The sequence below is a fragment of the Cavia porcellus genome, unplaced genomic scaffold (genome assembly GCF_034190915.1).
Source record: "Cavia porcellus strain 051 isolate PalLab524CR breed Dunkin Hartley unplaced genomic scaffold, mCavPor4.1 scaffold_1, whole genome shotgun sequence".
Taxonomy (NCBI): Eukaryota; Metazoa; Chordata; class Mammalia; order Rodentia; family Caviidae; genus Cavia; species Cavia porcellus.
The window spans coordinates 199422370-199437508 of NW_026947484.1; the positions used below are offsets into that span (position 1 = coordinate 199422370).

The following is a 15139-nucleotide window of genomic DNA, read 5'->3' on the forward strand; positions in this document are numbered from 1 at the left end:
CTATGTAGTTCAGGCTGACTTTGAACTCACTCTAGCCCAGGCTAGCCTCAAATTCACCACACTCCTCCTGCCTCAGCCTTCCAAATGCTGGGATTACAGCTGTGTGCTACCAGGCCTAGTTTCAAGTTCCTTCTGATCAGGATGTTCTGGGGATATGAATGTGCTGTCTTGTGGCCTGCCTCCTGAATCACAAAGGTTTCTTTCCAGGTATGGAGGCAAAATGTAGGTGGATTTTGATTGTTTCTGGACCTGAGACTTTATTTGACACCTCTTTACCACTATGGGAGTCTGTATCTTTGTTGTTGTTGCATTGAGTTGAAGCCCGAGTCTTTCTGTTTTTTTTTTTTTTTTTTTTTCTTTTCTTTTCTTTCTGATAGTGTCTTATTAAATTGCCTGGGCTGGGCTTGAACTTGTGATTCTCCTGCCTCAGACTACCAGTGTTGAGATTACAGCCATGTGTCAGTCACCCTCCCCAGTTTGGGAGTCGGTATTTTTATTATCAAGGTTGGGTTACATCACTTTTTTTTTTTGTCTTTTTCCCTTTTTATCGGTACCAGGGATCGAACTCACGACTGCCTGCTTGCAAGACAGGTACTTATGCCACTGAGCTAAATCCCCAGCCCCAGGTTACATCACTTTGGCATTATTTTCTGATCTGCAGACTGTTCTATGAGAAGAATACAAAGCAAGAAAAACAAATGTGTCAACCATTGACTTTTACTAAAAAGACCATCAGACAAAAATGTAGTGAGAATAATTTCTTTATACCATTATATGAACAGACCTATTTAACTAAGGTCTAAGGCCAATTAAAGAAGTTCCTTAGGAACCCAATCATGGCACCCCAACTTTGCTAAACTGTGCCCTTTCCTCAGCTTCTGGGGATTGTGCATCCTAAAATATGCCTGTTCAGTTAGGCTTGACTTCTTGGCATCCCAGGACCTTTCTCTTCCAGCCGGTATGGGCCACACAGTTGTGTCCTGCTCCTGGCTCTCACCTGCAAGCCAAAGTGACTGCTATCTAAGCAGGATCCTACACCCTAGAAACGTTTTTAGCTTTGGGCGTGGTAGTGCTGGCATGTAATCTCAGCGCTTTGGGAGGCTGAGGCAGGAGGATCATAGGTTTGACTTAGTGAGACTGCCTAGAAAGGCGCAGGGCAGGATTGTATCTCAGTGAAGGCCCAATGCTCAATCCCCAGTAGCTGAAAAGAACAACAATTCTTCATCGCCTTGTGACTCTGGATACGCTGAATATTAGTAGGGTCCCCTCACTTCTTTGAAGACAGGGTCACTCCTCTAATCACTGCGCAGCAAGCTCCTGGCTCAGTGTGGGGCCAAGGCTCTAAGACTCAGGTCATTGTCGGGGCATAGCACAGGCCTTAGCGCCAAGGTTTCTTCTTCAAGAAGCCTGGCCCGAGCTCGAGAATAGGTCCGGCCACCGTCCCGAGGGACTGGGGCCCTCTCCATCTGGGCAACGATTACCCCAGACTCGGCATCTATGTTGGCGCTGGCTCCTCGGTGGGCCACAAAGTCCTCGCGGCAGGGGAGGAAGTCTTAAGAACCAACGGAGTCATAGTGTCCACGATGCCCAGGTTGCCATGGAGACCATGGAGCTTTGGGCCGCTCCAGCCAAGCGAGTACGCTTCCTACGGGTTCCGTCCCGCGCTTCCGGTTCCGGCGTCGACGGGAAGTGGGCGGGCTGCGGAGACTGCGCGCGGAGGAGGTGGAGGAGGTGCCGGGCGGCAGCTTCCCGCCCCCGAGCCGGAGCTGGAGGCAGATCCTGAACCTGTGGAGAGCCGAGCAGAGCGAGGTCGGGCTCGGAGTGGAGCCGGCTGAGCGGGCGCTGAGCTCGCGCCATGGCCCGGAACACGCTGTCCTCGCGCTTCCGCCGGGTGGACATCGATGAGTTTGACGAGAACAAATTCGTGGACGAGCAGGAGGAGGCGGCGGCGGCGGCGGGAGAGCCAGGCCCGGACCCCAGCGAGGTGGACGGGCTCCTGCGGCAATATCCTTCCCCGCGCGGCGGCCCGGTTCCGGTTGGGCTGCTCACGCTTCTCATCCCCGGCTCGGGTACTGCAGCCCGGCCTCCTCGCTCCCCTTTCCCCCAGCCCCTGCATACCGGCTCCCCTCGGGCTCGGCTCCCCTCTGCCGGTCCCATTCCCTCTCCCGCCCCCACGCGGCCCTGGACCTGGTGGGCGGCTCCTCCAGGCTCCCTCCCATAGGCCTCCCTGTCTGCCCTGGCGGCCTCTGCCGAGGGCACCCATCGTTCCATGCCTCCTGCGAGAAATAGGACCCTTCTCGGTGGTTGGTCGGCGGGAGGGCACAGTCCTCCCAGGCCTGCCCTGATGCTGTGCTGGGGTCCACGGCAGACCTCTGAGGATAGGTGGGGGGAGGACTGAGGAGAAGGAGCACTAAGAGGGACGTGAAGGCGGCACCCTCGCTGCAACCTAGGTCTGGGACTGCGCCTCCCACCCCTGCTGCCGCCCTCCTCTGCTGGTCTCACTGCTGAATACCTTGGGCTCTGGACCGTCGTGGTCTCTCAGCCCAGCTCAAAAAGTGAGTGTGGCTGCTGCCGAGGTACTGGCCTCGTGCAGGAAGCAATGGAAAAAACTAGCAGTTAGAGTTAAGGAAACTATATAGCGTGAAGTGTAAAAAGCAACCCCCAAGACTGGAAACGGTTGTTCTTGTGTCCGCAGAAAGCGGGCATTTAGAAGATTAAAAATAGAGGTGATTGTCACAGTTTGGCTCCTTTGCACTTTCTGCACAGGAAACTGACTTATTCTCACAGGAAGAATTTTTCTTTATTCAAATGGTGTTACAGGAAGTGTGCTCCCCTCCCCCTGCACTTGCCAGGGCAGGGTTGGAGGCTCCTGCTGTATATAAATCAGGTTCTGGGTGTTTAGTCAGTTGACTCACTTGGGAAGTCAGGCCCACTGCTTTTGGGAGGAGTCCTGCAGTGTGCCTCCAATATGCCTTTAAAACAAATACCTGCAGACTGTTTGAACAGGAATGTGCTTTCAAAGGTGCAGATTTAAACTTTAATTTCCTGCCCCATCCAGACTGTTCACATACCCTACTAATGAAATGGGTCATGAGAAGGATTCTTGGAGGTAAGGTCAGTTCTCCAGTCTGGTACAAGGCCTGGCTGTCGGGCAGGAGGAGGTGCTGAAAAAACTCCATGCCCGGGCCTTTGACCCAGAACCCTCATTCAACAGATGAAAGACGGTGGCCTGGCCAGCCACTGCCTTGCTCTTACTGCTGCAGGGACTTGTTGAAGGTCTCTGATCCCCGAGCCCCCGGCTAGTCATAGCCAGGTGTCTTAGGCTACCTAGAAAGCACAGTGGATGGTAGCTTTGCCACTATTGTCAGAACCTGTTACCATGGAGAGCACCTCTTGGGATTGGGGAAAGGAAGGGTAGCAGATGAGAAGTGAAATCCTGGCAAATGTGGGTTCCACCAAGGGAAAAGGAAGAAATTAATATTTGAGTTCCTACCATATGGCAGCCCTTGGACCTATATTAGGTGTTTGTTTTTGAAATAGGGTCTCACTGTGTAGTTGAAGCTGGTCTCAAACTCCCAGCTATCCTCCTGCCTCAGCCTCCTGAGTGCTGCGATTATAGGTGTGTGCCACCATGCCCAGCCTATATTAGGTGTTTGAATTTATGAGCCTTTAGGGTGTTAGGAGAGGGGCCCTGACAGGATTGACCCATGGCAGGGGGCTTGTAGAGGTCTTGGCTGTACTGGGAAGTGTGTCATGGCAGAGGTCACATACAGGAGTAGAAAGAACATGGGCTCAGTGTCAACACAGATTGCTCTGTCCTGCTTTAGCTGTGTGACCTTTTGTAGGTCACGTAACTTCTCTCTGCTTCCACATTGTCCTCTCTGAAATGAAGGACAACACACTGGCCTCCCCAGTTCCACCAGAGCATCTCTGGGCACACAGCAAATTTCTGGGCAAGCAGCTCGGGTCTAGAGTAGAGCAGCAGCGAAGGGTTACAGAAGGAGCTTGGGCCAGCAGGTAGTTGTCTCTCTCAGAGCCTCAGTTTCATAGTCTTTAAAATGAGAATAATAATGATTGCTGTCAGTTTTTGAAATGAGATGTGAATGGCTTGGCTGAATTTCCCAGACCTTATTACAGTTCTAAAGTATTCCTAGTTCCTTTCTTCATCAGCGAAGCAGCTTCTGGTCCTTGGAAGCATGAGTCCATCTAGGGCAATGGTTCTGAGTGCTTTTGCTTTCCTGTCTGGGCCCCCAGGAAATTTGGCACTTGTTGAGGGACATTCTGATTGTCACAGCTTGAGGGTGCTATTGCAACCTTGTGAGTAGTGGCCAAGCAACCTGTAAAGCACAGGGCAGACCCCACATCAGACTTGTGCTGTCTACAGAGTCCGTGTAGAAAGCAGGATCTGCTGCAAGGGCCTGAGTGGCTAGGCATAGAGGCCAGCTTCATGAATGACCAGTGATTGCAGGAACAGCCTGCTGCTCCTCGGACTTCCTGAGTAGTGTTTGCCTGATGACTGGTACCGCGGGGAGTTAAGAGTGGTCGCTGCACACCATCTGGACCCTCCTGCACCTAACCCTAACCCTAACCTGTCCACCTTCTGAGTGATCATGCTTCCAGCTGTGCCAGGCAGAAGTGAAGAGGGTGCTAGATGTCTTTGCTGGTGAGCCCCTGGGGAGCCTACTTCTGCTGGGGGACATATTAAAAGAGTTGAGGTATAGGTGGCTGGTTTCAGGACTGACCCTGGTTGGGCAGTGGGGCTACCTTTCCTGGTGAAGGTCGATCAGATCCCAGTGCAGAGCCGGGCTCCCGGGGTTTGGGAGTGGCTTGCCTAGAGGTGAACCCAGCTCAAGTTGGAGCCCCGACTAGGGGAACTGGGAGTTCAGCTTTGCACCAGGGGCTCTGTCTGCTCACACATGGGGATTGATGCATGAACAGGAGTAAAGACCTCATTGGCAGAACCATTCCTTGTTCTATTTTTGAAGCTTTTTGGCTGAAGCCAGTGTTTCACATGAGGAAATGAAAGTCAGCTGATGTAATTCAGTTTAAAATAGGTGTCACCTTTGGGGACCTAACCCAGATTGTAATTTTCTTTGCTCGCTGGGTGTTTGAAACTGGGCAGAGAATGTGATATTAGGGTTGCATCTAAGGTTCGGGGTGGGGAAGCAGAGGCACTGGAAAAGGTTCTTGTAGCATTTGGGGCCTGTTGACCTAGGAAGCAGAAGTTTTTGCACATTTTAATTTCTTTAGGAATTTAACTGCTGAGCAGGATTCAATGAAGAGTTAGACCTATTTCGGCCTTCATTCTTCCCTTTGAGAGGGTAAGAGTGACTTCCCAGTTTGTGCACAGTCGTGCAGGAAGGGTGTCCAGCGCTGAGTAGGTACAGCAGGCGCCGTCGGGTTTTATTGCAGTTACCCACACAGGCAGTTGTTTGCAGGGACCCTCTAGGTGAAGGCAGAGAGAAGGGCCACCAAGGCACTTTTCACCCTCTGCGGCTCAGGACAGCCCCAGGCTATAAACAGGTTGTGCCCACGGTGTGGAGGGCGGCAGTGGGTGGCAAGGGAAAGATCCCTTTTGAGCCTGCTCTCGAGCTGCTTTCGAGGTCAGTCTGTTAATGAAAGCGTGGCCGCACATGAGCCCAGCCATCCTTAACTGGCGCTGCTGCACAGGGGACATGCTTCGGGCCTTCCACGCAGCCTTGCGGAACTCTCCAGTCAACACCAAGAACCAGGCTGTGAAGGTAAAGGGCTCTGCTGGGTGGGGGGCCGGGGCTGCGGTGCAGTGGTGTTTCGTTAGCTGGCTGCTGGCGCCTTGGGGTCTGAGCCTCCTGAGGGTCAGGCTGCAGACTTTAGAGCTCTCAGGGATGTTTGTGTGTTTTCCTTTTTGCTGTATGCATGCTAGACAAGCGCTCTGCCCCGGAGCTACTTCCCTACTACCAGGCAGACACCTGTATAAGAAAAGCTCCCTAGAGAAACCATTCCCTTCTCCCTAGGGCCTCTGGGGTGAGAAGTCAGCCCAGCCCTTGTTGATGAGCAAAACAGATAAATTAGCTGCCAAGTGGGGCTTACCAGTGTTGTTCTTTTTTTTTTTGTACCAGGGATCAAACTCATGACTGGGCTTGTGCCACTGGCCCCTAGTGGTTATGTTTTTATAGGCAATTCAATGGGCTGTATCTGTAGGAGGGTTTTGAGTGCTTTTTGGGTTTCCTGCCTTTCAAAAATTGGGAGAAAGATAGCACTGTGCTCACTGCCTCACCGAGGCTAACACTTGGTGCAGGGAGAGGGGCCTCTGCAGTGAGTTCTGTTGTGGGGCAGTGAAGTGACTAGCAGTTAGTGGTTGCATCTTGGCAGAGGTAGAGAGAAATGACCCTCCTGTCCCTGATGACCTGCAGGGGAACTGTACTCCAATCTCTGGGGACATTCTGTGTGTGTACCAAGGATCAAACTCATGACCATGCGCTTGAAAGGCAGGCGCTTTTGCCGCTGAGCTAAATCCCCAGCCCCCAAACTTTCTGTTTTTTAAAATGATCTTCCATGGTTGTGATCCTCTGGGGTTTAAGGCCATGCTGGCATCATCAAAAATAGTGAAGCTAAACCAGACATGGCGGTACACACTTAGAAGGCTGAGGCAGGAGGATCGTTGAGTTTCGGCCAGTCCTCAGTAAACCATTTATTCTCTCCGAAATAAGTGGAATGACACTTGATTTAGCTGGGACTAGTGGCCCACTCCCATATCACAGTACTCAGAAGGCTGAGATGGGAGGATTGCTGAGAGTTAGAGGCCAGCCGGAACTATACAGCGAGACTGTCTCATAAAACCAAAAACACAGAGAAGTTTGAAGCAATACAAGAATTTTATTTAGCCCGCTTACTTTTTTTTTAACCACCCTAAATTAGAGATCAGGCAGTGTTGTTAACAAGCCGTGGCTGTGCCTGGGGATAGTGCTGACCTGGCCTTCTTCCCGCCGTAGGAGCGAGCCCAGGGCGTGGTGCTGAAAGTGCTCACAAACTTTAAGAGCAGCGAAATTGAGCAGGCTGTGCAGTCCCTGGACAGGAACGGCATTGACTTGTTAATGAAGTACATTTATAAAGGGTTTGAGAAGCCCACAGAAAACAGCAGCGCAGTGTTACTCCAGTGGCATGAAAAGGTACGTGAATGGGTCGGAGGGCCCTGCCTCGGCTGGGGCCCACACCAGCAGGTCAGTTTCCAGAAAAGGAAGGACAGTGACAGCCTGTGAGGATGACAGGCTTAAACCTGGCCGGACATTGCTCGGTCACATCCTGTCTGTGGAAATCACGGCTGCTCTCGATTCCCGGCTGTGGAGGTGCCAGGCAGAGCAGGTGCCCTTGGTAGCAGATGCTGTGGCATGGTGAGGGCGGAGGAAGGCCTGCTGGCGGGGGCTGTGTGACACTTTCCCAGCCCTGATGTGAAGGGCCACTGGAGACGCATGTGAGGTGCTCTTGGGTGCGGGCTGGGCAAGCCCTCCCGCTGGACTGTCTCCAGCCAGTGCAGTGGGCAGAAGACTTGATTATTTAATGTGGCCTGCTTCCACCTGAAGCAGCAGCAGCTGGTGCGTCCTCTGCTTGGGAGGTTCTGGTCACGTCCTTGTCCTGCCTGCGTGCCAGTATCCCTCCCCACTCCCCTCTCTAGAGACCATAGCAGGCATGCCCACTGTTAATGGGACCAGGCTCTGACTGATGCTGTCCTTCCTGCTGAGCTCAGCCTTGTTGTCTTTAAGAGTGCTTCTGTCTGGGTCCATCCTGAGGCAGCCGAGGTGCTGGTGTGGCTGTGCCTCCCACCTTTGGCTGCTTGGCTTCAGGGGGCGCAGGTGGCAGTGGTGCCCTCTCTGTGGTGTGCAGGCCAAGTCTTTTCACCTTTGAGGTGATGTGGCGCCAGCCCTGTTGGCAGGCAGCTCTCGTGGGTGCTATACATTTCTTTGCTCAGGGCCGTGCCAATAGTTTGGAAGCAACTATTGGAGAAACGGGCTGTCTGTGAGCTTGTTGGGGCTGCAAGCCAGTCTGCTCTCAGGCCTTGGCTGTGGGACTCCTTTGTCAGACGGACCCGGGCAGAAAGGATTTGGGTCTCAGAGGAGCACAGGCTCCTGCTATCATCTCCCTGGTGAACTGGGCTCCCTCTCTGGCCAGGTCTTATCTGACTTCTTTCCTTTTCCTGCCCCACAGGCCTTAGCTGTAGGAGGACTAGGCTCCATTATAAGAGTTCTTACAGCAAGAAAGACTGTTTAAAACAAAAACAAAATAAAAGAAGGAAAGGACTTGTGTTACCCTGAAGAATTTGATGCCCAGGCTGGTGAAGAAGGGATTGACAATGGACCATCATCCTAGGAACTCCCAACTGCAAATTTCAGGACACATATTACTGAAATGTATTTTATTTTTGAGGTGGAGGGAGAGTCGCTGTTCTCTAAGTCCTTTGCAGGATCTGAGTCTGCCACTGTCTACAGAGTTCTGTAGCAGTGACCCTTGACCATCTGCAGAGTGGCTGGCTGGTGTCGGTCAGGTGTTAACTGCGGTGCGCTGCCTGTTTGAGAGAGGGAGGGATGAGTTGGGCAGGTGCAGATCCAAGGGCTGTGGTGAAAGGGAGAACTTGTTTTTCAGATGTGGGAAAACCTGAGAGTTTGTACAGATACCCTGTCTTTCCGGAGAAGGCAGACTCTCGGGTCATTGTAAAGTGCCTGCTGCATCAATAAAGCTCTTGGCTTATTAGTATATCCATTGCGGTGTGTTTCCTGTATGTCCAAAGTGGTAGCGATGGGATGGTGGCGACTGAGAGCTCCACTGTCCTGGCAGTGCGGCGTGGGAGGGAGTCGGGCCTCTGCAGGGCCACCCCTAAGAAGGAGCATGGCAATCTCCAGGCCTTCCTGCCATGGCAGTCCCATGCACCTCAGCCACCTGCTGGTGGCTGCTACGGAGAGGTGTTTGCTGAATACTATTTATTGTTTCTTACTGCTTTGATTTGTATGTAACTTTGGAGCTTATTTAATAAAGTGCCAAACATTTAATAATTGATCAAGGCTTTTAAAAGTCTTCAGTTTGTGTGATTAGCCATAGTCTTCCGTGTGGGGCCTGAGCTGTGTCCGCTCTTGGAGGCATTCACTTAGCTGATTCTGGATAAGTTTGTCAGAAGAACTAAACTCCAAAAACACGTAGCAAAGGTAAGGCCCCCATCTGTCGTCCTGAAGCCCTCCTGGGTCTTGCAAACTTCCACCAAAGTGACAAGCCTGTGCCTCCCAGCTCTTTGCAGAACCACTGTGATGCTTGGGAGGTGGGACTAGGCTTTGGTTTCATTAAAATTACACGGGTTTATTTGCCCAAACCCAGTCTGGGGAGGATCCTTCTGAAAGACAAAGGCATAGCCCTTGAAGTTTTAAGTACAAGATACAGCATACTAGATTTAGGGGTGGGGGGAGTGCTAGGAATCGAACTTAGGACCTTGAGCTTGCTACTGAACATATATTCCCCAGCCCAATGTCCTAGATTTAAGAGTCAAGGAAATCCAGACATAGCAAACAATATGAAGCAAAACCCACTGCAGCTGTATCTGGATTAAAGAATTTTAATCAAAAAGTGTATTCACCACAAATGAGTTCTCTACAGGTTTTAGATTATACAATCCCTATTTACAATTCTGAGAAATCAAGATCCATTGCTCATATAAAGATCTGTTGCTCATATACAGTATACTGTATCATAGGAAGTTTTATACAAGTAAAAGTGCATTAAATCATTTGGAATATTAATCCACTCTTCCCCTTAAAGCTGAAGGGAACAACATGCAGGAAGAAAGCCTAGTCAAAGGGAGTATTCCCAAGCCAGCCAACTTCATAAGAGGCCCTAGCCACACCTCAAACTGCTGGGGAGTGTGGTTAGGGGGAGACCTGCACAAAGGGTAGAGAAGTCACGGGAGAGGGGTGGCCGTTGCGGGTGTTAAGCCGTGGACTATCCAGGCCTCACAGGGGCCGGCTCCCAGAACAGTGGGAGGAAATCCTCCTTGGATAAAATGCTACTTACTCCTCACCCCTCAGTAGAAGGGACTGCTGTGTTTCACGGCCTCACCTAAATGGGAAGGAGCAACCTGAAGGGCACAAGCTGCAAACAGAGCCACATGAAGGTGACTCAAGAGTGACTCCTGGATGGCAGCACCCAGGCTGGCCAGGGGGGCAATGGCCTGCCTTAATACCGCCTGGAACTTTAATGGGTAGACTCTGCAAGTACTTTGCTGGGGATTTTGTTTTTGTGTGTATTCTGTGTGTACATATATATATATATATATATATTTTTTTTTTTTTTTTTTTTTTTTGATGTTAAGCATAATTGAGAAACAAGTGTACATAGTTAGAAAAAATGGTAATAAATTTAGGAGCTCCAGTTAATTCAGTTTATTTACCAATGAAACTTTCATCAAACTATAAAACAGTTGCCCTTTCAGTCTGATGCTGTGGCTTCCCCACAACACGTGTGATAATAAATACAAGTGTGTGTCAGCTGCTGCTAGAGGTGTGCGTGTGCTATGAAGTCCTGCCACCAGCTGCGGCTGCATGGACGCCCGGTGTGCATGTAGTGTCACCTTAAGTTAGAGGGGCAGGAGGGGAGGAGGGGTGGCTCTGCATACAAGACAGACTGCCTCTACTGTTTTTGCTCAAGGCTGGGGCAAGAAGGGACAGCTGCTGCTTCTACTGAGTCCAGCAGATTGTCCTGTAGTAAAAAAGGTGTCACTAATATTTGGTCAGTGGAAGAATGACGAGCCAAGCAGGTGAAATACAGCACTGCTTCTGCAAGCACCTTCCACAGAAGGCTGGCAAAATTACAAAGGGACAGGAACCCCAGTTTTATAAATAGTTTGCTCTTGATGCTCTGGTTTTCCTTTAAGAATACCAATTAAATGGATTTTACAATAAACAGGATAAGTTTATAATAGTGAAGAGATTTAGCTATAAAAAATAGTTTAAAATGGTTTACCAGCAACCTATCCAAGACAAATACATTCATTAAAAAGGTAGGTGAGTGTATTTGGTACTATACTTAGGTTCTTTTATCTGTTTGCTAGTTTTAAGCAAAATGGAGATACCATCAAAAAGTTGCATATTCTTCATAAATCCACTCTGGCCCAGTATGTCTTAAAGATGTACCCATCTCAAGTTGTAGGTGGTTCAGGAAACTGAAACGATGTGTTCTTGAGAGAAAGGGTTAAAAGCCGCTTCTCAGTCTTCTGACCCCAAACACAGTGTGGAGGAGGGCTGTACAAAGTCACCCTCTCCAGGTGGCTTTTCATGGAGAAGCAGGGGGCTGGCCTTCGAGGCACACTCAAGGGCTGTTTCTACCTCCAGGGTCCGCTACACAACCAGTTAGCTGCCTCCTGACATGCTGTTGCTTTAAGTGCTACTGTTCAAAGTTAGAGGATCTGGTGCAGGCGTGAGCTGGCCAGGACTGGGTGTCAGCAGCACTGTGGAAATCTGGGTATACTGGGACCCTCCCACTTGGTGACGTGAATGACATAGAATCAGCTGCCTCCTGAGGTTCATGTCAGGCTGCAGGGAAGTGGGCCTTAAGTCTTGTAAACAATGTTTAGACACATGTACAAAATACTGCAGTTACAGTGATTAAAAACCCACCCAGACTGGTGTGTCAGTGTTCTTTTCACAGGAAAAGGTGTCAAGCCATGGAGCTCATCCTTGGGAGGTTCCTCTAGGACCATGGTATCCGAGGGTTTGAGATAGATGGTCGGATGCTGCCTTTGGGAGTTGGTTTGGATCCAAACCAGGACATCTGCATAAGAAACAAAAAGGCTCTTGAGAAGTGTAGTAGGTGCAGAGACAAGAGACAGAGCCCTCCCCTTCCCTGTGCCCTAGGCCCTGCTCTCCAGGCATTCTGACTGGCTGGGGTGGTTCCAGTACCCAGTCTGCTGGGTGAGGAGCCCATTCTAAGTAAGGGAAGAAATTAAAGAAAGTGGACTGATGAGAAGAGGGTAGTGGAACTTTAGGTTATTTTCTCTATTACAGCATTTATGCAGGTGCTTTTAAAATTTTATTATTTTGTGGAGTATTAAACCTGCAGCCTGTATGTGCTGGGCAAGTGCTCTGCTAATTTCAGTCACAGCACCTTTATTTTTTTGAGACAAGGTTTCGTATATAGTTTAGCCTTGAATCACTATGTAGCCCACACTGGCCTTCAACTGGTGGTGACCCTCCTGCCTCACCTCACTGAGGGCTGGGTTATAAGCATGCACCACAGTGGCCTTCCAGGCCTTTTTTAAAAAAAGTCTCAGTGTTGATGAAGTGCTATCAGTGGAAGTCTGGAAATTTCAAAGTCTGGAAGTCATACAGACATTTGGGCACAAAGGATGTCCTCAGTACCACTTGATCAAGTCATCGCCCCAAAGCAGGTAGGCAAGGAAGCAGCTATGGCTGGTTCCCGCCTCCATGTGGTCTCCTGCCTGAGGGGGGATAGTGACTACAGGGTCGGTAGCCCAAACAACAGATCAGAGAAGCCCACCTTATATTCTAGGGTTTCTTTGAGCATGTTCTCTTCCTCTTGAGAAAAGTTCAGCAGCACTGACACAGCTTTGATCAGATGAAAAGCCTGAAACAAAGTAGACTTTGCTGCCCTGGCCTTGGTGGGGGTGGGACAGGAAGTCAGGGGCTAAATGGCAGCACTTCCTGTTGCCTTGGTTAACAAGGACCAGGCGATGTGACGCTCATGGCTTCTGAGGTCTGACAGCAAGAGCATACCCGTGCTGCCCCTCCCAGCTTTGGCTTGGCAGATATTGGCTGGGCCAGAGATGCGGAGCCCGCATCTGCCCTGGGAGCCCATGGCTTGCCACTGCTCAGTCTGCAGGCCAAGGCTGGTGGGAGGAAAGGACTGGGGAAGAGGAGTGTCACATAGGTGGGAGGCCAAGCAGGGCTGACCTCACAGCGCTGGGCCCAGAACCTAGATGGAGCACTTTACCTCAGATTCTCGACAGGACATGAATTTTAAAACGACATGTTTAAGGTACTCGAAGTTGATCTCTCGAGCATCAGTCAGGTCAGCGTTATTCGTGACAGAGGGTGCCAGGTTTGGCATCTCGGGGCCTGGCTTCTCCCGGACTTCAAAAAGCTCACTGTCGGGTTTGATTTTCTGAAAAGCCAACAGAGAGGTCTTGAGGGAGCCAGTAGGCCATTACCCAGGCTGGGAAGAAGAATCTGACTGGAGAAACTCATGGGTGCCTCAAAAGCCACTATAACCCCAGAGGAGATACCCCACTTGCTGTGGTCCCCTGCTGCTCCTCCACCTCCCAGCACCTCCCAGGGCAAAAGGAGGGAGAGTGCAGGCATTCCAGGTGGGGTTGACAGCTGGGGGGGGGGTAAGGTCACATTTCTTTATCCGCATCAACAACATGTGAGCACCCCAGCCTGGAGCAGGGTGCTGTTCTTGTCGTGGGCAGGCCAGTCACTTGCCACATACACAATGCTACCATTGCACAGACTTCCCAAGCAACCCTTCATAGGTGAGGAAAAAGGTACAGGAAAAGAGGGCGCCTGGCCAAGGTCTCAGGGCCACTTCTCAGGAGTGTGTTCAAGAGGGCAGGGCTGTGCAGGACAGGGAGGAGAAGAAACAGGGTGGGTGAAGGCTCAGCACTCACCAGCTCCCTCTGCAGCGTCTTCTTGAGCTCCAGCATCCTCTGCTGCATCTGCTTTATAGTCTGATACAAACCCACCCGAAATAACCAGCAGTTATCGGCACAGGTCACCATTTTTCAGAACAAAGACACCCCTGACGTCCCGAGCACAAGTCTGCCCGAGAAGCCCTCCCGAGTGACTGTGTCAGGTGTTTTTCCACACCCTGGCCTGGCCAGGTCCCATGGGGGCTGCCTTTTGCTACACCCTCCTGTAAGACAGGAATCCCCAGCACTGCCCCGCCCTCTCTGGCCTGTCCTGGCGCCTGTGTGGCCTTCGGAACTCCACCTGTGCGCTATGATCCCCAAGTAGGATATGTGGGCCAGAACACAGGGTTCTCATTACCACTGCCCTCTTGAAATAATGTGCAGTGTTCAACAGTGTAAAAAGTCATAATTTTTCTGTGCAATTCACCAAAGCTGGGCATTAGATCTTTTTTTTTCTTTATCTGAGATAAGATATTGCTATGTAGTCCAGGCTGACCTCAAATTCATGGTGATCCTGTCTCAGCCTCACAAGTGCTGGAATCACAGGTGTGTGCTACCACACCTGGCGTTTGTATTTTCCTGATTGAATAAGACGCTAGACATTCCCCTAGGAAGTATACTGCTATTTTATCTTAGGGTGCTTGCTATGCCACTTATTAATTCATCTAATAATCACTGATTGAATCTACTAAGTGCCAGATATGTCCTTGGGGGCTGGGGGAAAATATGATTAAAAAGAACCAATTTTTAGGGCTGGGGATGTGGCTTAGTGATACAGTGCTTGCCTAGCATGCACAAAGGCCTTGAGTTCAATCCCCAGTACCACAAAAACAAAACAAAACAAAATAAGACCTAATTTCTGCTCAGAGGGAAAGAGAAACAGCAAGGTAAGAGACTGAGGAGTTCTGGCGGGGAGGTTTGCCAGGCTGGCAGAGAAGCCCTCATGGACACAGGGAGAGAGAACAGGTAAAGGCCCTGAGGTGAGCAGGGGCTTCTGGGTGCACAGACAGGTAAGGCCACAGGGGCTGAGAGGGCGTGATGGGATCTGAGGGGGAGCAGCGGGAAGGACTGATCACACAGGGCTTTGTCAGTTACTGCAAGGCCTTTGACTTGCACTGAGACAGGAAGTCATCAGACTGGAAAAGAGGAGCGACAGCAGAAGCAGAGAGAAACGGGGCTGGGGATTTAGCTCAGCGGCATAAGCACCTGCCTTGCAAGCAGGCAGTCCTGAGTTCGATCCCTGGTACCGATAAAAACAAAAAAGACAAAAAAAAAAGAAGCAAAGAGAAACTTAGCAGCAATTTCTGGAGCAGAGGCGACCTGGAATGGGTGAGAAAGTGGTGGATTTAGGTGCAGCGTGGAGGGTAGGGAGGAGTCATAGGCTCAGGATGCTCCCTGACTTGACATTTCCTGAGAGGAGAAAGACGGCAGCAGAAGCAAGGAACATGGGGAAGCTGGAGTCTGCTCTGGGTGTCCTGG

The 15139-nt window shown here is 50.7% G+C and overlaps 2 protein-coding genes across 13 annotated transcripts in view; one reads left to right on the plus strand and one right to left on the minus strand.

The window, feature by feature from the left end:
- The first annotated feature begins 1650 nt into the window (after positions 1 to 1650).
- On the plus strand, positions 1651 to 8729 carry Arpc5l (actin related protein 2/3 complex subunit 5 like). Its single transcript, XM_003470784.5, has 4 exons — positions 1651 to 2004; positions 5669 to 5741; positions 6972 to 7148; positions 8182 to 8729. Exons 1-4 carry the CDS (start codon positions 1856 to 1858, stop codon positions 8242 to 8244), a joined length of 462 nt encoding a protein of 153 aa, XP_003470832.1. The 5' UTR covers positions 1651 to 1855; the 3' UTR covers positions 8245 to 8729.
- The window catches only part of Golga1 (golgin A1), a 50439-nt gene continuing 42135 nt past the window's right edge, over positions 6836 to 15139 (minus strand). For 10 of the 12 annotated variants that reach the window (XM_013153382.3, XM_063227452.1, XM_063227492.1 and 7 more), the window contains 4 exons: positions 13640 to 13699; positions 12964 to 13134; positions 12511 to 12597; positions 9559 to 11784 (listed from right to left, as the gene is read on the minus strand). In XM_013153382.3, the coding sequence (XP_013008836.1) occupies positions 11704 to 11784; positions 12511 to 12597; positions 12964 to 13134; positions 13640 to 13699 (399 nt within the window). In that variant the 3' untranslated portion in view covers positions 9559 to 11703. Of the gene's footprint in view, positions 9356 to 9558; positions 11785 to 12510; positions 12598 to 12963; positions 13135 to 13639; positions 13700 to 15139 lie in introns of those variants that run through there. The other 2 variants (XR_001201478.3, XR_001201477.3) reach the window with 2 other exon arrangements.

What these genes read in the sequence shown, in the direction of transcription:
- Arpc5l (XM_003470784.5), top strand. Translation starts at nt 1,856, where the DNA reads ATGGCCCGGAACACGCTGTCCTCGCGCTTCCGCCGGGTGGACATCGAT. An exon ending in GTGGACGGGCTCCTGCGGCA is followed by an intron (nt 2,005 to 5,668) that starts ATATCCTTCCCC and finishes GCGCTGCTGCAC; the next exon opens with AGGGGACATGCTTCGGGCCT. An exon ending in TACTCCAGTGGCATGAAAAG is followed by an intron (nt 7,149 to 8,181) that starts GTACGTGAATGG and finishes CCTGCCCCACAG; the next exon opens with GCCTTAGCTGTAGGAGGACT.